This window comes from Nannobrachium achirus, assembly GCF_963921795.1.
Source record: "Nannobrachium achirus genome assembly, chromosome: 3".
NCBI lineage: Eukaryota > Metazoa > Chordata > Actinopteri > Myctophiformes > Myctophidae > Nannobrachium > Nannobrachium achirus.
Genome location: NC_137812.1, coordinates 55,408,109 through 55,432,254, shown reverse-complemented (window position 1 = coordinate 55,432,254; position 24,146 = coordinate 55,408,109). Strand labels below are relative to the sequence as shown.

General features: G+C 43.1%; 2 protein-coding genes across 5 annotated transcripts in view; one reads left to right on the top strand and one right to left on the bottom strand.

Annotated features, from left to right (window-relative positions):
- The window catches only part of tmc6b (transmembrane channel-like 6b), a 34,268-nt gene extending 31,355 nt beyond the window's left edge, over window positions 1-2,913 (bottom strand). Inside the window, exon 1 of one of the 3 annotated variants that reach the window (XM_080722098.1) lies at window positions 2,876-2,913. The gene's annotated coding sequence lies outside the window, so the exon portion shown is untranslated. Of the gene's footprint in view, window positions 1-2,093; window positions 2,172-2,202; window positions 2,264-2,875 lie in introns of those variants that run through there. The other 2 variants (XM_080722095.1, XM_080722096.1) reach the window with 2 other exon arrangements.
- Window positions 2,914-5,722: 2,809 nt separating this feature from the next.
- Window positions 5,723-22,855, top strand: tmc8 (transmembrane channel-like 8). 2 transcript variants are annotated; one of them, XM_080721845.1, is made up of 16 exons: window positions 5,723-5,838; window positions 6,528-6,798; window positions 7,138-7,298; window positions 7,459-7,593; window positions 8,058-8,110; window positions 8,773-8,912; window positions 9,229-9,379; window positions 9,519-9,692; window positions 10,316-10,464; window positions 10,780-10,852; window positions 11,192-11,289; window positions 11,818-11,995; window positions 18,517-18,647; window positions 19,345-19,506; window positions 21,686-21,764; window positions 22,059-22,855. In XM_080721845.1, exons 1-16 carry the CDS (start codon window positions 5,748-5,750, stop codon window positions 22,152-22,154), a joined length of 2,142 nt encoding a protein of 713 aa, XP_080577971.1. In that variant the 5' UTR covers window positions 5,723-5,747; the 3' UTR covers window positions 22,155-22,855. The 2 variants fall into 2 exon arrangements, with proteins under 2 accessions (XP_080577971.1, XP_080577972.1); XM_080721846.1 differs by lacking the exons at window positions 18,517-18,647; window positions 19,345-19,506.
- The last annotated feature ends 1,291 nt before the right edge of the window (window positions 22,856-24,146 follow it).

Sequence of the window (24,146 nt, the reverse complement as noted above, 5' to 3'; positions counted from 1 at the left end):
GGGTGCATTTGTTTCTCAACCTAGTGGGAATGCACTTGCAAAACTTCTGTGTTCATGATTTGAGGCATTTTTGTTCAAAACGGAGCATTCCTGCAAACTTTGGAACAAATCAGCCACTTGGTGGCAGTGGCACTATAAAAGCATGTCAAAACTTTGGGGCCCAGGGACTGTGCATGCACAGTTTCGCTGCCAACGTGCCAACGGTGGCAGAGATTAGCTGTCCACAGACGGAAGGACAGACACACAGACAGACGAACATTGTGCAACACATAAGGGCTGTCTATACTGTCTCCACCACCAAACCTTTGCAGCTTTCCGAACTCAAATTCGGGGTAATGCTTTTCAGAAGTTGCAAGTGACGTCATTTTGTAGTTTGCTTGATTTAGACTGCAGACAAACCTAGCCTGAATCAGATCTAAGCCACTTCCAGATTGGAATCCGATTGGTTTAAATGGTCACATGGAACCAATCAGATTCCAATTGGGATGTGACACAGATCAATTCAGGCTGGATTTGGCTGCCAGTGTAAATCCGGCTCGACCAACAAAGTTGGTTTGTGACCACGGCTAAAAGAACAACCCTGATCGTCTTCCCCAGGCTTCCAACAAAAGCCCAACAGGGGGACAGAGAAGTGCTCAGCTTCATGTTGAGGACAAGCCAGGGGTTTGTCCCTGATGTTTTCAATTAGTCATTACTGTGCGTCATATGAAAGGGTGGGGGCTGGGGGGCAACAATGTGGACTGGAAAGCAGAAGCACATGTACTGTAGTTTATATCATGTCATTAAACACCTCCCACGAGTTGATGTCATCAATGACCAGCTTGTAAACAAGCAACAAAGTGAATAATCAATAAAACCAATTGAATGTCTATCATAAAATGCGTCAGATTTGCTGTTTTGATAACATACGACTACAGGGCAGGCCAATTTATTGAGCTCAGACGTATTTTGGTACAGAGGTATGTAATTGTGGTGGTGTTGACTATTTTCGTACTGGAGAGTGAGGGAAGGAAATTGTAGTTTGACAAAGGCCAGGTCCAGATAAAGGACTTCACAGAGTGTACAGTAAAACAGAGGAAGGAGAGAGAATGGAGAGATAGCAGTGTGACTGACAAGGAGATAGGGGCCAGAACATTTAGTGTATAATGATCAATTTGCTATTAGATTTGCACGCACGCACGCACACACACGCACGCACACACACACACACACACACACACACACACACACACACACACACACACACACACACACACACACACACACACACACACACACACACACACACACACACACACACACACACACACACACACACACACACACGCAAAAAAATTAAAGCATTATCATAACCATTTAAAAAGCCTTGGCCACTTCATTCACAGGAATCGCAGCAACGTTACAGGCTCTCTGCTGGCTAGATCACAGAGACTGGAAACTCCTAAACAGAGCCAGGAGGTTTGTGGGAGGTTTTCCTCTGCTCTGCAAGAGGAGGTAACATTATACTGTCCACAAATGTGTACATTTGCCTTTTGGCTACAATGTGCTAACATGATCAATTAAACACAAGACTCCCATATTGTGCAAATTGCGTAAATGCAATACACCTCTAAGAAGCCCTTGGTACTGTAAGTCCTCTTAGGAAAATATAGGCTACTTTACAATTCAGCCACATCACATGTCCTGCATTATAAACTGCAAATTATTTTACCAAATTGCATTGCATTGTTGTCACAGTTAGTGTATGCAATTCCTAAAACTCCATCTCTTTTAAATTCAATATCAATTGCAAATAACTGTATTGGCACTATTAATATGTACAGTATGTAGGCTATGTCACAGCAGTTTTCTACAAAACAAGTAGACTACTTTAAGTGACAATCAATCCAATCGTGGAAATATCTCTCTCCAGATGGTCAGTCACAACTTAAACTTAGCAGAGTCAGTCAAAGTCTAGCATTTTTAAGAGTAACAGTTGTTGCATCCCAATAACACATACACACACACACACACACACACACACACACACACACACCGACAGCGATTTCTTCACCAACTTTAAAACTATCCAGCCAAAACAGTGCTGGGTCTACCTGTCAAATGTTCCCGAAATCGTCTTATCACCCAATTCCCATACGCCGTGTTTGTAAACAAGCAATAAAGTAAACAGTCATCTAGTTTCAGAAGACACAGTTCACTCACCCAGTGCTCAAAGTCTGCAATTTTGCAAACCCGTCCAACCGGTTGCTTCCTATGTTGTTACTGTGCAGTCTGTCGATCACAATAGAAAACCCGTCGGCATGTGGAACCAACCAGGCGCAACCATTTTCCTTGAGGGGTGGATTCTCTAATCCTAAAGTCTAAAGTAACGTTTGTTTACAAACTGTCAGAGAAGATAAATCAACCAATTCGTTTACCTTCAATAATATCACGGTGACAACCTACTAGGCCTACATAGGCTGATACTGATACTGTACGCGTGCAATTAACTTGACAAAATGTTTCCGCAAATGGTTCGGTCGGTCCTGTATCACGGTTGAAATCTCTGCTGTAACTTTACTGTACTGACTTGTAAGTAACTGTACTGTACTGCCGCTTCCCACTATCGATTAATACTTCAGAGATCAATACGTTATTTCGTTAATATCATTCAAAGTAAACACATGCAACAGCAATGTTGCTGAGTAACTAATACAGACCTAATAGTAGGCTACTACAGCCTAACATTCTACCGTCAGTGCGTGCCAGGTGTAACTGTTTCGCAATCGCAATATGCCGCTACGAAAATTACATAAACGAGTCGTTTAAACGACTACATACAAAGAAGAAATACACATAGACCTATAATTGGAATCGTGATGTAAAGTAGGCCTACCTTTGTGTGCTAGTTGGGTGAAATGTCCCCCAAAAAAGTTCTATTGTTGTTGCGAGCAGTAACAGTAGGCTATAAAGTAGTTGACGTAGTGGACTGGACTCTCTTCAAGTTCTCAGTCTAACGGATAGCAACAGTGTGCTACCTACCTACCTACCTACCTGCCTGGCCTGGCCACACCTTTGGAGAATAAACATCAATGAAATGCTTATGCTATGACTGATGCTGGTCTTCATAAACTGGCATGGTTATTGTTTCCACAAAGCACTCCCTGTGCATAAATAATATATCTTTTGATATGCTGCATAATGCACAGTTTAAAAGGAGGACTTAGTTGTGTATCAACAGCATACAATATTAACATAAAATACATGTCACCAACAAACACTTGTATGAATAATACAAAAGAAATGGGAAAAAAATCCCCTGGGGGTCAAATAAGCCAACAGAGTGAGTCAAACCAATTAAGAACCATAGAGGTCAAAGGATCATACTAGGACAGTTTACCACTCTATTCTACAGCTGTAATAGGTCAGGAGTCAGCAGCACATATAAGTCAAGCTATATTTATCATGTAATATTCTCACTAAGCTGAAATTATTTACAGTTATGAACCTTATGACACAGCATGGCGGGCTTAAACATGATTCACTGAAACAGGCCTTATGCCCAAAATGACAGCGCATTAACAGTTATGGGCTGTGGTTTACTTTTGGGCATGAGGCCTGTTTTCATGAATCGGTTAATATGGCATGTGTATTCTTTTTTTTTTTTAACAATATATTTATTAAAATTTTCTTTTTTTCACAGGAAATTCAATTGTTACAATTGTTACACTTTTTTTTTTTTTTTTTTTACATACAAAATGCAAAAGCGAGAGAAAAAAAAATACATGACAAAAAAAAAAAAAAAACATAGAAAAGAAAAACAACAACAGCACTACTCCCCCCCCTGTTCTGACATTAAGTGTCCCAAGTTACAATCTTTCATATATTGAATGAAACAACCCCATATCTTCTGAAATACCTCTTGTTTGTCCTTCAAAATATATGTAATCTTTTCCAGAGGTAGACATGAACACAGTTCTCTGAACCATTGAGAAATACTCGGTTTGCCCAGACTCTTCCAAGATAATGCAATTATTCTTTTAGCTTGTAAGAGGCATGTGTATTCTGGCAGCCTGGCTCTATGTGTGCTGGGTGGTACTATGTGAATATACAATATTTTTCCTAACACAACATAGGTCTACTGTTCCAAGAGATGGTATTGTAGTAGGCTACTGTATAAGACCCTTCTGTGGACCCACATGTGCCCCATCCTAGCCTCCTACCAGCATCACATAATCTTCATCACTATAGGTGACTCACCTATGTTATCTTCCTTTCAGCTTCCCACTGCCTGGTTGTCAGTAAACAGAGGGGGGGAATTGGTAACAAAGTGCTGTGCAATGGTGAGGTGGACGTCACGTCAGTATGTTGAAATCATGCAGTGCTTACGGGAATTGACTTCAGTATGTAGACAAAGCTGATGTATGTTGGTTTCAGACGACGGATGCCCCGTGATGTGTCTGTGGTGGAGTGGGAGGCTCCTGATTGGTCTCTAGTCAGATTTAGCCACCAGTTCCTGAATGACTGATCACATTGGTTTAAATTCCACTGAAACTCAGATATACTGTATGTGCCATGCAGTTCACATGAAAGACATGGTGGCTGGTGATGAGTAAACAGGATTGCAGTAACCAGGTTTAAAAGTGGTCACCTGATTCCATTACACTGAAAAAGTAACAAGGCATTAATATGGGTTAGTCTTGTTAACTAACTGTATTCTGTCTGTTTTCTCTGTCTTGTTGTCTACATCTGTATCATTGAATGAGCTGAGCTAAAGTAGCCTATATAGCTTGAGGAACCGAATTTAACATGGTCTCACTTCTCCATTGAACTAAATGGAAATGTTCTTTTCTGTTGCTTTACTTTGAACTAGCTGTGTTCATTGATAAATTGTGCTGTTCAAATACATTTTATTACTATTGCTATGCTTGTAGGCCTATCACTGGCATGGTTATCTAAATGTATATCTGTCTCACTCGCTGTCTGTTTAACTTTCTGCCTATTTTTTCTGTATCTCATAATATGACATATTCTTTTCAGACATCCAAAGGTAAGACAAGTTGGGTAGCCTACCGCTGTTAAATTGCACATGCACAGTATAGCCTGAGAAAAAATAACCTTCAGTTCTCTCAGGCTATTTAGAGAGCCCGGCAGTTGTTGTGTATGTGCGTGTGCGCGCTGTGTGTGCGCGACTGTGCGTGTGCGCGTGTGTGTGTGTGCGTGTGTGTGTGTCTGTGTGTGCGTGTGTGTGTGTCTTTCCTAATGGCCGAGAAAAACAATCAGCTATCCTTCCTCAAGGATTTGTACTCACCACACTGTCTTCATCTTCCTAACCTCATCCGCTTTTACTTCAGCCCAGTGTGTGTGTGTGTGTGTGTGTGTGTGTGTGTGTGTGTGTGTGTGTGTGTGTGTGTGTGTGTGTGTGTATGCACCTGTGTTTTTGCATTTGTGTGCCTGTGCTGTTGCTGTTATTTCGTCCCTTTGCACTTTATGTTTCAACCACCAAAGTAACCACACATGCTACATCCTGTAACACTTCCTGTTTCTTATGGCTTAATCTCTTCCATCTGCTAGAACTGATATCTCACCAGTCGGATCAGTATACAACGCCTTATGTGTGGTTTTTAAGTGATCAGAGTGCTGTGTAATGCACAGAAGCGTACCCAACTGAGGGTTTATTTGTTTGTTTCATACAAGGGTTAGGGTTAGGGTTAGGGTTAGGGTGTTAGTGTTGGTGATGGGTTATAGTGGATGTGGATCAATGTTCTATGCACTTTAGGAGGTGTGTTAATGTAGATGTAATTTTGGGGGGATGCTGGGACAATAACATGGACGATCAAGACTCAAGACTCCTCTCAGGTAGGCATAGAACTTTTGTTTGAGTGAGTGAGTGAGTGAGTGTGTGTGTGTGTGTGTGTGTGTGTGTGTGTGTGTGTGTGTGTGTGTGTGTGTGTGTGTGTGTGTGTGTGTGTGTGTGTGTGTGTGTGTGTGTGTGAGAGAGAGAGAGAGAGAGACATTATATGATATCTTCACATTCATTCATTTTCATATTCTTGCAGGTTACATTTACTTTGTTACATTTACTACTTTTGGATTCTCAAATCTCGACTAAATAAAGTGAAGATACGTAACGTTCCTCTAACGAACATCTGTCTGTTTCGATACTCATGGTGGTTGAGCTACTTCCTGATCAGTTCTTGAGTATAAACAGAAGTGTTACATCTGTCTTCTCTAGCATATTCTCGGCATATTCAACTTTACAATGTCACATTTATTGTATACGGTATAAGTATAAGTGTGTGTGTGTGTGTGTGTGTGTGTGTGTGTGTGTGTGTGTGTGTGTGTGTGTGTGTGTGTGTGTGTGTGTGTGTGTGTGTGTGTGTGTGTGTGTGTGTTATTCGTTTTTATTGTATTTTATTTATTTGACTATGTGTCATTTGCTATTGTCTAAGCACTGCTATACAAAGTAGTTAAAGTTATTATCACTAATCTCACACCTCTCCTCTGTCCAGCCATTTTCAATATGTGCAACTTCTTTGCTTCCACAGAGGAGAGTGTTTGCTCCAGCATTAGGTCCAGCGTGTCTGATGACTATGTGTATTATCACACTGAGATCTTCGACCAGCTGCCAAGCTCCCAGGCTGCACGGCCCCAGCAGGCAAGACCAGGGGAGTGGGGAGCCTGCAAGGGCCCAGAGGAAAGGTCCAATGCTGGGGAAAGGTTCAGCCACGGCTCCTTCTCTTGTGGAGCCAGGGACAAGGCATCCATTCTTCCTCCCAAGAACCTGGCTGTTCCTATGCAGGGGAGGAGAGAGGCCTGGTGAGAGATTTAAAACTAATTTAAGTGATTTATCTCATGCTTTTAAAATGCTGAAGTTAGGCCATATCACAAAAGAAGGAAAACAATCTTGTTCTTAGCTCTTGTTAGAATAATGACTACTTACTATTAGGTACTACTTAGGTTTGGGAAAGTTGTGGTCCTGAATTGACACCCTTTCTACTGTTGAAGATCAGTTGTTCTTTGTAAGAGTGCCAGCAGAATCTACAAAAAAAAAATCTACCCAATCTAACCTGTTATGATATAATAACATGAAGTACAATTGAAATGCAACATTCCCCAAAAATGCTAATTTCTTCCCACTTCTCATCTGCCAATGAGGGAGTGGAGGAAGCTGGAGTTTGAGCGAGACAGAAGATCTAATGGCTATTGGGAATCTTGGAGGCGGAGCCAGAGCATCAACAGGAAAAGGGTGTGGGCAAATATGAGAGAGACTTTGCTGAGCCTGTATCCATGGAGAAAGGTTCTCCACACCATTGAAAGTGAGAGAGACTTCATCAGATCATCCTTTTTGCTCAGCAGTAATATCATAAGTGCTAATTCTAAATGCTAATTTACTACTACAAGCAGTAGTACTGCAAGCTTGCTGTAACATTTGTAGGCCTATGAAATCCCAAATCGTCTCCTCTTGTTGTTTTCCAGGTAGATTTGGTGTGGGTGTCAACGCCTACTTTGTGTTCCTGAGGTATTTGCTTTATTTGAACCTTCTCCACTGTGTCATCATATCAGCATTCATTATAGGGCCAACAGCGTTTTATGGCAGGGGCAACAGCTCTGGTGAGTCATGCTACCAGTACGAACCAATAAGAATACGGTTATAATGGCCTTCATTTCATACCAGATGCAGGTTTTTAGTTTAATCATAAAGGCCCATTCCCACTGGGCCAGATAACAGATAAAAAAATCTCTTTCTCCAGATATTTTTCCATTCAAAGTGGATGGTAGATATAGATAAAAAAAAATATTTGCGGCAAATATCTGTGGTAGATTTTTTTTTTATCTGTATCTACCATCCACTTTGAATGGAAAAATATCTGGAGAAAGAGATTTTTTATCTGTTATCTGGCCCAGTGGGAATGGGCCTTTACTCATACAGGTACAGGCCATGCAGCGAAATGTTAGTGTGACATGTTCTGCAAGACTGTGCTAACAAGCAGCAATACAATATACATGAGCCTAATTTAAGCAGATGTGGATACCTTAAAGTAAACTGTTCTCTTCTTGATACTTTTCACCTCTAGATTCACTGAACTTCAATGGCAATGACTCAGTTCTTGACTTCTTCCTGGGAACAGTGAGTGTGTGTTTGATTCTGTAAGAGTGAGAGTGTGTGTGCTTGCCATTCGTGCCGTGCGTGCGTACCTGAATCAGAATCACCTTTATTGTCACATCAAAGGTTTAGAGCAGGGTTCCCCAATTAGTTTTCCCCATGGGCCGAATTATGTCTAGGGTACCAAGCTGAGGGCCACATCATTGCAGGGGGCGACGGCGGCGTTCCCGCTACTCCAGCGACAGTTCAGATATCGTCGTTGTTGGGTGAAAATCTTGTATGTCCAAAACCAATTTTGCATTTATCATTTTAAGAATTATTTAAACTAGTGAAAGCAGCCGATCTACACAGTAGATCTGCTGTTTTCACTACTTTTGTGCGACGGCCTTGTATGATTTGGGAAAGAGCGTACAAATTTGGTGATACGAGATTTCCACCCGACAACGACGATACACCGTACTAGTGTTGTTGCTGCTCTTATACCACCATTATTACTGGGGTTGGTTTGGGCCAGACAGTAGCCCCCCGCGGGCCGCAAATGGCCCGCGGGCCGCCTATTGGGGAACCCTGGTTTAGAGGTACAAAATAGTGAGTGAAATTCATTTTTGTTCTATTCAGGGAAGTACCGTACTTTTCCTGTGTTTGCTATACACAGACATCACTGTCCTGTTTCCTCTGTTCTTCAGGGCATTCTGCAACGTTCTCCGGTCTTCTACAGCTTCTACACACGAGGCTCCCTGAAGCTGCCATGCTTGAACACACCTCTCCTGTACCTCAGTGGAATCCTCACCCTGCTCTTCCTCAGTTTCGTCCTGGTGGTCCGCAGGTCAGCACCAAACATCATAGTTGGTAAAAGTAGTGTACTAAAGTCAGCGTTTCCCAACCTTTTTTGGATCAGGGCCCCACTTCAAAATGTCAAAGGTGTTCACAGCCCACCCATCTGAGTGACCACCTGGCTGCTGTAACATGGGTGGGCCACTTGCCGTTAGAGAGCATTTTATTCATTAACCAATTGATCGATTGTGTTCCGGCTTAAGTCACACAATTCTCAATACAATTAGAAGAAGCTGAAAATGTCATGCATGTATACTTTTATGCAAGCTGTTTCTAAGATGCTGTTGTTGTACACTTGTGTGTGACAGACTGGTAGTTGGTTACAAACACAATTGGTTGCTGCTGGGGAACCGTTACCATGACATTGTGAGCTACAAGGTGTTTCGTGGGTGGGACTTCACCATACAGGACCCTGATGGGGCCAGGATCAAACAAGGCATCATCAGAAATGACCTGAAGGTGAACAGATAACACAAACGCACACACACACACACACACACACACACACACACACACACACACACACACACACACACACACACACACACACACACACACACACACACACAGAGCCACGTTGACGCTAATGTCTCCACAGCTGTACCTAGAGGAGCAGAGTTTCTGCCTGCGTGAGGCAGGCAGGACGGCGGGACAGTGGGTGCGTCTCTACCTGCTGAGGATCGTCTTAAACGTGCTGGTGCTCTCTCTGCTGGCTGGAGCCTTTTGCTTGATCTACTTTGCCAAGCTCATATTACAGATGGAGGAGGGGAAGGTGAGATTCATACTTCATCGCACAACAGTGTCGACATCGGCATATACCACAGAGCAGGGGTCTTCAACGTTTTCAGGCCAAGGACCCCTTAGTTGAGAGAGAGATGAAGCAGGGACCCCCGCAACCTTTTCAGAGATTCCATATAGTTGCATTGTTCGACAGCACAAGCATCAGTGTATTTTGGATTCATGTCAATTTGTGTTTTCAGATATTTACCACTGTCAACTGTCAATCCTTAATAAAGTTGACCTTTCACCATGTACTTAGTCTGCTCTTTTTCCCCCTCTACACCAAACCACTTTGCCAAAAATAGTTGATCTACAAGCAACGCCTCGCAGCGGCAGAGGACCCCCTGTAGTAATTCGGAGGACCCCCTAGGGGTCCCGGAGACCCTTACTACAGAGTATTACTTATACACCGGACTCCACAGCATGTGGTGGTTTTGGGGGCCTTGTCGGTTCAACTTGACAAGCATACATTGACATGTATTTGTGTGTGTATGTGTGTGTATGTGTGTGTGTGTGTGTGTGTGTGTGTGTGTGTGTGTGTGTGTGTGTGTGTGTGTGTGTGTGTGTGTGTGTGTGTGTGTGTGTGTGTGTGTGTGCGTGTCTCCCCCTCTCAAGAGTCATTATTGGTTTGTCAGCCTGGTCCTTGAGTACCTCCCTGCCATGGTTTTCACATTGGTCAATGTCACCTTACCTCCCATCTTCAGAAGGATTTCATTTTACGAAGACTACTCCCTCACCATGCAGGTTAACACGACCTTGGTCAGGTATGGAGGGATAGGGGAACATACAGTTGGCCTATAATAAAAAATCAAACCCATGTTTGAAGTATGAGCAGTGGCGGTTGTGAGCAGTTCATTTAGAAGTTATGTTTCCTAACTAATCAATGTGTGTGTGTGTGTGTGTGTGTGTGTGTGTGTGTGTGTGTGTGTGTGTGTGTGTGTGTGTGTGTGTGTGTGTGTGTGTGTGTGTGTGTGTGTGTGTGTGTGTGTGTGTGTGTGTGTGAGTGAGGGTCGCTAGATCTGGTATCGGGGCCTTGCTGCTATGCAAACATTGGCAATTAACCTTGTCTTTGTTCCCAGGAGTATCTTCTTGAAGTTGGCTTCTCTGGGCATCTATATGTTCTTCCTGTTCTCCACCAGTCAAGAACACAAGGTCAGTTCAACTCGGTTGAACAACAAAAGATCTCACTCAAAACTGTATAGTGTTGATGATCAGGGATTATGTGCTAAATAACAAAATGAAAAAAAGTATTTTGGGGGATTTTCACATGTGTTTTAATGTGTGGCTTTATGTGCCGGTGTGCCTGTCTATTTTGGTTTGTCACTAAAGTTTGAATATAAAAGTTTGTATACCGGTATACAAGTTGTGTGTGTAAGAATATACAGTATATTGTACACAGTATGTTGTTGTTTTGTGAAGAATTTAGATATGTGTGTGTATGAAATTGGCAATATACATTACATTTTTGTAAAGTTTTGTGTGTTCCTATAGTGCCAGGAGAACCAGTTTGGTAAAGAGATGTACAAACTCATGGTGTTTGACTTCTTGACCAGTTTCTGCCTGACCTTTCTTGTGAATCTGCCACAGATGTAAGTTTGAATCAAACCACCTCTCCTTATCTTATCTGTGTTTCTTTTCCTGGAATGGAATGAAATTAAACAGGAGGCAGGAGGAGGTTAGAGTTACTGGCTGGTGACCACACATTTCAAACTCCAGGCTGTTGTATTTTTGTGTGTATTCGTGTGTGACCAACTGACCACAAAGATGATCAAATTCATTATTAATCAATTAAAACATTTATAATAATACTTTTTATGGAACAGGAAACTTAAACTATTGCTCCATAAATGCCCCTAGAAAGCAAGGCTAACTGTACTAATTATTATTTACAGTATATGGCTTGCACTCAAGTCAAAATCCATGACATTGTTTTTTGGTATTTTGGTTGTCAACCAAAATAATGCACCCATACTGTACATCACATCTGCTTCTGTAGAATACAGAGAGAGCAAGAGAGAGAGATACAGAAACAGAGAACTCTGAGTCCTGTATTGTCCAACTACGTTCCAGTTGCTGTTTGTTGTCCCAAGCTACTTTTTCATTACTCTTTCACTTAGGCTGTTGAGGAAGAAGTACCCTGAATCATGTCTGGGACGCGAAAATCACTTCCCGATCACCAAAAATGTCCTGGACCAGGTTTCCAATCAGACAGTGTTGTGGGTCGGTGTGTACTACTGCCCCCTCTTGCCATTTTTTGGTACAGTCAAACTGGTGGCCACATTCTACATGAAGAAGGTTGGTTGATTGATGTTGTTAATAGACTTCATTCTCTCTCTCTCTCTCTCTCTCTCTCTCTCTCTCTCTCTCTCTCTCTCTCTCTCTCTCTTTATTAGCAGCCTAGCTCAGCTGTGTTTAGCCATTAGCTTACTATGCCTAACTCTAACCCTAACCTTAACCTCAGTAAAACTATGCCTAACCCTGCCTAATTCAAATAGATTACATCTATTTGAATGATTACATCAAACGTGAAATTCACGATGGCAAATATTGCGGCATGGTCATGCTGGACCTCCAGAAGGCATTTGACACCGTCGATCATTCTATTCTGATTGAAAAACTCAAAGCTATTGGTCTTGATAGCACAGCAGTGAGATGGATGCACTCTTACTTGGTGGGGAGGGAACAGATGGTGGAAGTCAACGGAACCCTGTCCCCCCCCCCCCTCCCAGTAAACTGTGGAGTACCTCAAGGGAGTATACTAGGACCACTGTTGTTCTTAATATACGTAAACGACATGTCATCTGCTTGTGACTGCAATCTGTTTCTGTTCGCGGATGACTCTGCTCTCCTAGTCTCAGGCAGAGACATATCGCAGGTTGAAAAGGCCCTTAACTGTGGCTCAATGACAACAGACTCTCAATTCACCTAGGCAAAACTGAATGTATCCTCTTTGGATCTAGTCAGAAACTTAGCCTAGTTGAGAACTTCACAATTAAAGTAGGTGACACTGTGATAGAAAGAAAAAACTACATCTGCTACCTGGGTTGCATCCTGGAGGCTAACCTATCCAGTGAAAAAATGACCACCAAGGTAATCAATAAAGTCAACCAACGAATTCGCTTCTTGCAAAGGGTTGCCCCGCTGATAAATATTAAATCCCGAAAGACACTAGGAGGTGCTCTTATTGGGCCCCTCATTGATTACGGAGTCCTTGTCTGGTATCGCGACGCCCCAGCTGCCTTAAAGTTAAAGCTCCAAACAGCCCAAAACAAACTAATTAGGGTTGTGCTTGGTCTCCCTCCTCTGACCCACCTTACCGATCATCACCACGAAAGCGTGGGATGGCTCAAAGTAGCTGACAGAGTACAGCATCTTGCAATGGGCCTGGTGTACAAGATACACTACACCTCCAAGATTCCCATGTACCTGACAAACTACTTCTTAAAGGTCAAGGATGTTCACGATCACAACACCAGAGGCAGCTCCACTAATCATCATCAACGTAGATTTAACACTAAACAAGGCTCTAACTCGTTCTCCTGCTACACCATCAACATGTGGAACGCCCTTCCTCAAGCCCTAAAGGAGAGCAAATCCCTAGCCTCCTTCAAAATTGGTATGAAATCACCTTCAGACAGCTGCTACCCGTGACTTGTAAATAGATTAAGCCCACATGCTCCCCCCCTCCCCCTTTTTTTTCTTTTTTCTGCCTTTGTATTTGATGTTATGCTTTTGAAACTGATATTATCCTAGATAAAGTACTATGTTCTATCCGTCTGTCTTTCAATGTTATATGAGATACTTAAAGTGTGGTTCCTGTGGAAATAAGCCTCGGCTTTCTAGGATCTCCTTTTAGTTGACCTTGTACCAGTGATTTGTACTGTGATGAAACTGTACTTTTTTCTATTGCAAACTTCTAATAAATTCTTCAATCAATCAATCAATCAACCCTAACCCTAACCTCCGTGGGGTGAGGCCCTATCATTCCTGCCGACGCTACGTTGTTGTCATTGTTGTGGATCAAAGCGACCGCAATTGTTCCGCCCCGCGCCGCACGAACTGTTTCTCGATCTAACCGTGACATATATATATACTAGAAAAAAAGTCCCCTGCGGGGGCTTATGTCCCTATAGTGTGTGCCAGCGGCTACGTCATTGTAGTCCATAGCGGCCATTTCTTGGGTCAAAACACAGGTGTTTCAATTGTTTGATTGCATAGAACTAATGCTATAGTCTAATCAGAACACCTGTGTCGGGCTGTGTTTACCCAAGTAATGGCCGCTCTTAGAACTACATTTGGCACACCCTATAGTGCCCAGTTGTCTAGGTGCCGTAGGTGGCCACCTCTCCAAGTGCCCACATATCCCTATTGGCCAGTTAAAGGGAAGAAATGGCCTACAGCAAAACACGGCCCTGACTGCGTGGGGCCCCAGACAGCCACCTAGGGCCGGCGCAACCTGCCCAGCCACAGTAAAAGTAGATGATCAGCGAGGCATTTTTGTATTATGGTTTTTACACAATTGAACAACGGACACAGAGTTAGCAGAAATGCGGACAGACTGGCTGGTACGTATTCTGATTAAGATAGTGAGATTATATCCAAGATTTATCATTAACAAAAAGGCACGCATGGACACTAATGGTAAAAAAAATATATATAGTTAGGCCTACTGGAATTTGAATTTTCTACGCCACCTAAATAATAACACAACCTCCTCCAGTCCCATGCGATGCGTGGCCATGTGGACAGTGGAATGGATGAGCTAAGCGGCCGTGGCCCCACCTCCCCACCTGGTCTGGGCTGTCTGAAAGTGATTTAGTCTTTTTTAGCACCAATATAATAGGAGTCAGGACAAATCAAATGGCAAAAGTAGGCACGATCTGAGACATGTCGACCCTTTGATTGTTGTTAATATTTGGGGTTTTTGATGTTGGAAATTACATAAATGCCTCGCTGGTATGTTTTCCACTATTCCTAATCCTACCCCTGCTCTCCATTTCAGAAAGCAACATAACGATTGAAGCTTGCACGTTAGAGTAGCGTCCCTCCGTCAACACAATGTAACCTCGCCTCACCAGGCTTCGTTTACTAAACAGGTCGTCTGATCCGGTCTAGACCGGATGATATCTTACGTCATTTTGTATTCAAAACGGACTACACTTTGGCCGGAACTACCGCCGGAATCAGTTTTATCCCAGTTTAGCGCATGCGCAAAACCAGGTTAAAACTGATTCCGGTCGGAATCAGTTTTAACCAGTTTTAAGAAACAGACAGGTTTTCACTGCAGCGCGCACACACACACACACACACACACACACACACACACACACACGGAGGACGGTGTATCTTTCTCTGTCTCTGTATCCAAGGCATTAAAACGGTCCGGTCGCAGCCCCCGCCGCCGCCGAAAACCGAAAGAGAAAAGGTGTTTCTATGTGTTTGCAGCGTGTGTATCTTGTGCAATAACAATACTATCCGTGTTGTGTCCAAAAATGCCATACGATTGTCTGCTAGTGATGTGTCGTTCATGAGTGATTCGTTCATAAGATTCGAATCATTAGCATGACTCGTGAACGATTCGTTCAAATCCCTGAAATGGGTCGTTCACACTTTCGTTCACACCCCCGCCCCTCCCCCTAATAGCCCCGGCCATGGCCCCGGCCGGCAGACAGGACGCGACGGAGGGCTGTACTCGCAACGTAATAAAAACGCTCCCGCGATTGTGTTTTTCACGGGACGATAGCGCTATGAACGAATCATTTGAACGAATCTTTTGAACGGATCATTACCGTGAACGTGAACGAAATGATCCGTTCACTGAAATGAACGGGATTTCCCATCACTATTGTCTGCCTGCTGCGGCTGCTGCTGCTACTGTGTGTTAGAGATGGGACGTTCGCAAACGAATCGAGTCTTGTGAACGGCTCTTTGAAATGAACGATGGGTCCTTTTGTAAATGAACAGTGGTGGGAAAAGTACTCAAATTCTTAACTTAAAGCCATACTGTGTAAGATGCCCAACTAGTGGTCATTAGCCCTATAGCAAACCGCGGTCGCGTCCGCGTCTTTCGGACGTTTTTCGTACCTTCAGACCCCCGCGTCTGCCTCCACCTCGCTGAGATCTATCTTTTAAGGGGTCCCTTGTTCCTGTGCGTTCAGTAATTCCAGAGATACGGACTCCTTCACCCTGCCTGGTAGGCGAAATTACCTAGAGAAGGGATGGTACAAACGGGCGACAACAAATATGGCTGCCATAGCGACCCCACTTCAAGATGCGCTGTGATTGGCCGGCAGTTGTATAACCCTCGCTGTGATTGGCCGGTAGTGTGATGACGCAATTTTGGCGCGAGATCCGGTCCACGGCAAGGATCTCAGTTTACATACAGAGAAGGCTTTACAGGCTGAAATTCACGGCGCGGATCTTCTAAAACTTTTGTGATTTAATAGTTAGGAGAATTTTAAGATTTGTTTTATAAAAAAAGTTACATAGTACAACTTTAAGGAAAAAAATATCAATACTGCAATCAATGTGGAAATACTCTGCCACAAGTAGAAACGTGGAATGTTAAGTAAAAGTACAAAAGTATTGGTATCAAAATGTACTTTAAGAATGTCCTGTTTCACAGGTTTTCCAATGAATAAAATGTAAAAGAAAGAAAAGAGAAAAAAAATCATTTGTGAGCTTGTAGATCGGCTATTTTCAAATGGCAGGTATCTATGTAGGCTACATACTGTATGTATGTCAGAAATACATTTATATAGGGTTGAAGTTATTTGTAATTATAATCAAAATCTACATAGTAACTCAAATGAGCCAGTGTTTTGAACAGCTCTTTGAAACGAACGGATCCCAGAGATCCGGCTCACTTCAGAGAGCCATAAATCCCATCTCTACCGTGTGCACTGCAGTCGCACATGCAGCGCCGGAGGAGACAGAAACGCCGCTGTAGGCAAGCACCGTAAGAGCCGCCCCCCCCCCCCCCCCCCCCCCCCCCGCGAATCGGCCCGCATCGCCGGTGGGTTTTCTAATCGAAACGTTAACATGGCATGGGACATTTAACATAGGGCGCTTCACAAAAGTTATGGACACTTCAAGTAAAGTGTCCATAACCAATAGGTTTGCTAAGTAAGTGTTGTAATCATTAACAAAAACGAATAGCCTATTAACCAACTCCTCAAATGAAATAAGAAAAGTCCAATCTCTCTCCATTAAACACACAAAGGTTAAGTCAGCACTCAGCACAGCCGCGTTGTGCATATTATAACCACACAAGCACATGACACACAAACTGTGTGCAGCCAGCAGCAGTCAGTTGATCAACCACAGCAAATAAAACAAATAATAATGGGCAGCTGCCAGCCAGGCTTACCTTTCAGAAATGAACACGGCGGGCATTACTGTAATGAGCCTCTGAAAATCCTCTTGTATAATATCCTTGCGGGTTGCGGCTGCACTTGGTTTTGGGTAAATTAATTCCTCTAACTCTGTGTGCCCTTCTCTGGTCCTGCCTGGTAGTGTATTCTCTCCAGCGCTGCTGTCATTGTCAACAGTTTCTTGAGCAGAACATGACGGTGGACACCGTGGACTCACAGCCTGATTATCTTTATAGTTAGTCTTTTTGACATGTTTGCTATTTATATTCATTCGCTATTACTACCTGTCAGTGCTTCCCAAGTTCCTGTTTACTTTAGTTCAGACTTGGCGGGTAGTTCAGTGGGTGTGTGTTTACCAGGGCAGGGCTGCTGCTTGGCCATTACGTGGGCGCCTCTCCCTCCCCCGAGGCGGCTTCAGAGGCAGTGATTGGCACATTTATTAGCTGCACGCAGGTTGGCCAACACTGCCGCTGCCCGTTTTTTTTTTTTTTGTTTTTTCTTTCTCCCCTCCCTCGCTCGTCCCTCGCTCGCCCTCGCTCTCTCTCTCTCTCTCTCTCTCTCTCGCTCTCTCTCTCTCTCTCTCTCTCTCTCTCTCTCTCTCTCTTTTTTTTTCCCCGTCGCATTTTCGCCGCCTTTATAAAGTGCCGCTCTAGGCAGCTGACTAGTTCGCCTCTATATACGCGCCGGCCCTGCGCACATGCGCAGTAGAGTGGGAGGGGGGTCCTAGCGAGAGGTGGCTAAAATATATGCCTGTATAAAAAAATTCGTTTTATATTAATTGTATGACATTTAAGTACAATCATGGCGGCAAACATAGCTTAGTTGCTTGCCAGAGTATTGAGCAGTGTACATGCCAAGCGGGGAACCGTTACGTTTACTGGTTTGCTGGGAATAGGCTTTCATGGCCTCCATGGCCTCCCTCACTAATAATATTATTAAGATATATATATATATATACCGGTATATATATATATATATATATATATATATATATATATATATATATATATATATATATATAATATGGCCCGTTCACGGACAGAACGGCCCATACAAGGAGTGTGTCCCCAGTGAGCAATAGTCGGCTATCAAACGTCTGTCGAAAGTAAGTTGGTCTAATATATATATATATATTATAGAAAAAGTTGAAAACCTTCCATAAGAAGGGACTGCATCACTCCAGGGAACAGTCCCTTCTTATGGAAGGTTTTCAACTTTTTCTATAGTTTATGCATGCTGACTACGACTTGCACCTCATATGGGCCTTTCGTTTGGATGTGCAGGAGTCTCTCCTCTTTGTTATATATATATATATATATATATATTCCCCTTTGTTTGTATACATTTAAGCTCATTGTATACATTTTCAATCTCTCTCTACTTTTCTTTCTTGTTGTTACATACATTATACTTGTATCTCATTTGCTCCCCCACCCGCCACAGTTCTGTGTTCTGCAGTGCTGTGTTCCAAAGCAGAAAGTGTTCCGAGCCTCCAATTCCTCTGTCCTGTTCTACTTCATGTTACTGTTGGGCCTCACCATGGCTGCTGTGTCTCTGCAAATTGGCCTCCACCAGTAAGAAACCCATGGAATTATCACTGTGTGTGCTCATGAAACTCTACCCAATGCCCTTGATGTGAATCAAGTTGAAATACAACACACACTAGTGCAGAGGTCTTCAACAGGTGGGCCGGGACCCCTAGGGGGTCCTCAGAGTTACTACAGGGGGGTTGTCAAAAATCTTTGTGTGATAGGATAATTATTTTTAATGAACAACTTGAACCCTCCTATTCTGAGGAGAACCTTAACCAAAAATAGCAGATCTACAAGCTACAAGAGACATTTTAACACAAATTCAACACAGACTGCAAGTCCAACAAGTCTACAAATCGATCTATGAAATCGATGAAAATCTGCAACACACATTTTATACAATATGTAATGGGGTTCCCTGCTTTATTTCCCTCTCAGCTAAGGGGTCCTTGGCCTGAAAACCGTTGAAGACCCCTGCACTAGAACACTTATGGTTTTTATATCAGACACAGAAACCAGCATTTTCTGATGATAAGTCTACCCATTGGTCTCTTCTATCCTAGGCCAGTGTTGCTCAGCCCAATGTTTTGAAAGTAATACTGGTTTGTGAAATAAAATGTTCGGACACAACTCCAGATAATGAATAGCTTTGATATTTTATATTGTCATTGCAGGTGCAATAAAAAGTCAGATTTCATCCCGGTTCCTAAACCTTTCATTATACTCTCTTCCCCCTGAGGTTCTCTCTGTCATCTACTTGTGGTCGTGGACCATTTGGGGGCGGGTCCAGTGTGTATAATGTGACAGGGGTCTGTGTGGACAACTTACCGGGCCAAGCCCAGAATGTCCTGCGGTACCTGTACTCAGAGGCTTTCGTCGTGACACTCATCCTGGCTGAGATGTGAGTTCTGTCTGGAAAGTCTTTTCTATTGCCCTGCTTTAAACAATTTAAGGAAACTGCTTTGTTCGGCATGGTATGATAAGCTTAGTACATTTTCTCACATTAACTACTCACTAAATGTTCTGATATTGCTGTTTAACATCAGGGGAGAAGAGAAAACCTGTTGACATGGAAGTTGTCTAACACAATTCTTATCGGGAAAACAAGTTCTTGAAAACCTGTTGTGTCACAACATACAGGGCATCCAACACTGTAAAATCCTGAGTGTTAATCCCTACTACTAATTCACAGCGATTATTTTTCGATTATTTTTAGGCAATTCCGTGATAGAATCACATTTACACTGCTTCTAAAGACTCCACCTTTTGCACAAAAATCGCGCATTTTTACCCGAATGTTCTTAGCTGCTTCTCCTGAAGCTATGGTATTTGCACGATGTACACTTTGTACAAAAGTAATGTGTAAATTTACTGAGCATATCTTTCCCGGAAGTTCTCCTACGCAATTTTCGTCACGAGAGTATCAGGTTACAGTTTGCTTCAAGCCTCAAGCAGCGACGCAGCGAGACTGCCCCCCCCCCCCCTCCCCCCCCTTCCTCCGAGAGAGAGGGAGAGGGAGAGGGAGGGAGTGAGACAGTGAGCTGGAATATAGGCTACCCCTCTCCCACTACTTACATTGCGCGTGGAATGGATCCAAGTACAACATTAACCTCTATGCTGGATGTGTGAATCACCTAAAAACAGCGATGTTTGACGAGACACACGTGTGTTTGTGTAGTCCGTTAATAACACGCATGGTACGTTGGTAGCGATACTTTTGTACTTTTACTTGCGACCTGAAGTTGGGAAGTGTTACCGAATATGTGTCGTGTTTCTATGCGAGTCTAGAACGTAACTCGACAAGTGTTATCCTTATGCATAGATTAAAAGCTGCCATTGCATTTGCCTTCATGTTGAAAGTGAACACGTAACGTGTGAAATCAGTGGTGGACATTTTAGACTGAAGTAAAAGTATCAATGAGCAGAGTGAGACCAGCACAACAGAACAGAGTAGCTCAAACGGGACCAATAGTTTGTCAATAGACAGTGTCCACTCTTGCTGTAGCCTCGCGTAACCCATGAGTCCCTGCATGGGCTATAGTGCGCACACATGACAGATTTGGTGAGAGGCTGATAGCCTATTCATTCACTTCACCTATATACCCAGACAGTACAGCGACATAACGCCGATACCTACTCAACCTCTGTAACAAAGGAGGTTTGCTCATTGGGATGATGCATTTGCGACGTCGCTTGCCACACGGCACGGATATTTTTAAATTTTCAACATGTTACACCCATAGAGTTATAATAAGTAGGTTACACCACGGACAAACGCTTTTCGCTTGCGTCGCGTGTGTGAGTGAGTGAATGAGTGAGTGTGCGTTCATGCCTCGGAGATAGAGAGAGCACAGATACAGACAGCGTCTATAAAGCTGCGTGAGTATGATGTTTTAAGCATTGTTTCCCAAGTACTGTGTGGGTCTCGACCCACGGGTGGCTCGCGAAATGGGACTGTGTGTGTGTGCCAATGTTGTGTATTGTAACTGCGTCTTATATTGCAAACAGTGCTAAACTCTTCAATCAATCAATCAGTCTAGATACAACAACCTCGCAAATTTCCCTACAGCCCCCCCCACCCCCACACCACTCAAAAGTCCTCAATTCAACATATAGGCTACGTCAGTAAAAGTACAAAAGTATTGACTGTCAGCCCAGACTACACTGGACACCTTACACAATTGTTCCTGTTTCCTGAGTTATTGGTGTCCGACCAAGTGTGCCTTTTTGTTCATGATAGATATTGACAATAAGGTATTGAAAACATTTTAATCTGAATTAAAACCTAAACCCTTATGTTGATCAAATATAGAGCAGTCCTGCCTGAGCGCCCCTAAACCCCTTATGTTGATCAAATATAGAGCAGTCCTGCCTGAGCGCCCCTAAACCCCTTATGTTGATCAAATATAGAGCAGTCCTGCCTGAGCGCCCACAGGGCGCGAAGCCTTTCTAGTTAATTTAACTCTGAGAGATGTACAAATGTAACCAATGGGTTACAACTCCCTGAGTTACAAACAAATACATTTACATGTACTGTGAACTTGTATGAATTATCTTGTGTCCTTATTTTCATTTCTCAGAGTGATACTGACTTACTATGTCTCGAGGGGACGAGCCAATCAGAAGACCATAGAGCGACTGAAGGACATGTTAGTGATGGTAAGACATTATCCGTTCGTGTGTGAGTTGCATCTATATTGCATCTATATGTATGATGCGCATATTAACCACATGAACCCTAGTGTCCCTCCTCTGGGGCAAACGTTCAGTGAAAAAAGCTGATTGCAAGCTCACAAACAGCTCATAGATTGGCTATTTTCAGCAAAGACATTTGGTGTGGAGAGGGGCCAAGTATAGACCTCTGGGGTACTCTGTTCAACAACGTACATAGGGTTGAAGTGTTTGAACTGCTCGTTTTCTAAACATGCACGTCATTCTCTAATCTCTACACAGACCAGTTCAGACAAGCGTTTCCTGGTGAAACAACACACCACACTGCTCAGACAACCGAGGAAGACCCCCAAAACCATCTATGCAGACACTGAGTAGGACAGCCATTTGAGAACGGAGAAAGACCCCTCTCCACACACCTAAAGAGATTCAAGATGGTGGGCCTGGACCACTGGCAATGCGGTCCAGGCACCTTGGCTCAGTGTTGCCTTATTATGGGTTCGAGTCCCGACCCTGACGGCCTTTGCTGCGTGTCACTCCCCAACTCTCTCTCCTCATTTCCTGTCAGCCTACTGTCCTGTCAATAAAGGCATAAAAGCCTAAAAAATTTACCAAAACAAAAAGACATTCAAGATTGTTGTTAAATGTGCATTTCACCAAAAGAACAGAGATTACTTCTGCTCTACCGACAACACCCATCTACACAGCAAGGCAAAACAACAGACTTTTACATCCATTAAAACGACGAGTTGAGGTGGATATTCTTTACAAGGAAGACCTGGCCAAGAAAACAGCAGCAATAAGAAATACAGTAACATGAAACATACAAATAAATGACAATATGCCACATAATAACATCATGGGCTGAATGGGCATGATCAGTTTCCAAATTGTGCTAGGACACTCCCATTATTCCTGCTATAACCGCCGTTTCAGAGTTTCAGTACTAGTAAGACACCTCAGGGTGACATCGCCAATTCTTGACTATCTGGCCAACCACAGTGTTTCTCTGACGATTCTAGTTGTTATCATTCTGGGGGGAGTTTGTTCATGTTTTTGTGAGGGTATCAACCCTAGGAGACACGGGGAAACATGCAAACTCCACACAGAAAGGCCCTATCGCCAACCCCATCGAGGGTGTGAGCGATGGGGCCTAAACATGGAATTTGGAAATGTGGAGAACACTATATATGGAGATAGTCCAGTCCATCATGTCATAATGGGACTACCGTCATAGACAGTAGCCATTGTTAGGCCGGAGTCAATGGCTGTGTCTATGACGGTAGTTCCATATGACATATTGGACTAGACTATCTCCATATATAGTGTTATCCACATCTCCATGTTAGGACTCATATATGGGCATAAAAAGTATGTCATGTGACATCACTTCCTGTACAGACAGTCAGCCATTGACTCCGGATTAACAATGGCTACTGTCTATGACGGTAGTCCCATATGACATATTGGACTAGACTATCTCCATATATAGTGTTATCCACATCTCCATGTTTAGACAGCCAATGACTCCGGCCTAACAATGGCTACTTTCTATGACGGTAGTCCCATATGACATGATGGACTGGACTATCTCCATATATAGTGTTATCCACATTTCGTGTAGCCGCCCTGTACAGGAAGTGATGTCACAACTCGCTGACATCACACTGACATCACAGAGGATACGGAAGGACGGTCACGAGGATACGGAAGGAAGGAAGGAAGGAAGGAAGGAAGGACACTCAAGCGACACGATTCTTCAGAGTATATGCGACCTTCGGTCGCAATTATAGTCTGGACATGTGTGTGATGGACGTGGTCTATCTGTCTGAATACTCACACCCATTCTTAAGACAAACCTAAGTAGCTTTATAGGAAATACCAGAGTGAACTGAACTTACATCATTTCCTGTGTCAAACACCATGGCTAGATCTCGCTAGAGGATTCTGAGTGAAGTGCAAATATAGTACTTTTTTACTGCTTGTATATCTGCTCTTTTCAAAGGATTTCAATACATTTTATATGATAACTTGTGAAACAGGACATTCTGCACAATGAGTACTTTTACCTCAATACTTTTGTACACTCAAGTGAATTTTGATTACTGAACTTTTACTTGTAACAGTGTTTCTACATTGCAGTATTGATAGTTAAATTTGACTTAAATAAAGAAATATATTACTTTTTCCACGCCTGATCTCGCCTAACAACACTCCTTACATGTCCTGTCTGGGGAGAGATAAATCAAAGGCTATATACTCAGGTTTCCGTTGAAAGATATGTATAATGAGGGGTGCCCGCAGGCCTAGTGGTCAAGGCACATACCACATAGTAGGCTATGATGCCTGCTGGCGTCGCCGGTTCAATTC

Bases quoted from the DNA above. Each gene is read 5' to 3' on its own strand.
- tmc8 (XM_080721845.1), top strand. From the start codon at position 5,748: ATGCACTTTAGGAGGTGTGTTAATGTAGATGTAATTTTGGGGGGATGC. The intron at 5,839-6,527 runs GTAGGCATAGAA...TTGCTTCCACAG, and splicing joins AGACTCAAGACTCCTCTCAG to AGGAGAGTGTTTGCTCCAGC. The intron at 11,996-18,516 runs GTTGGTTGATTG...CACCCGCCACAG, and splicing joins CCACATTCTACATGAAGAAG to TTCTGTGTTCTGCAGTGCTG.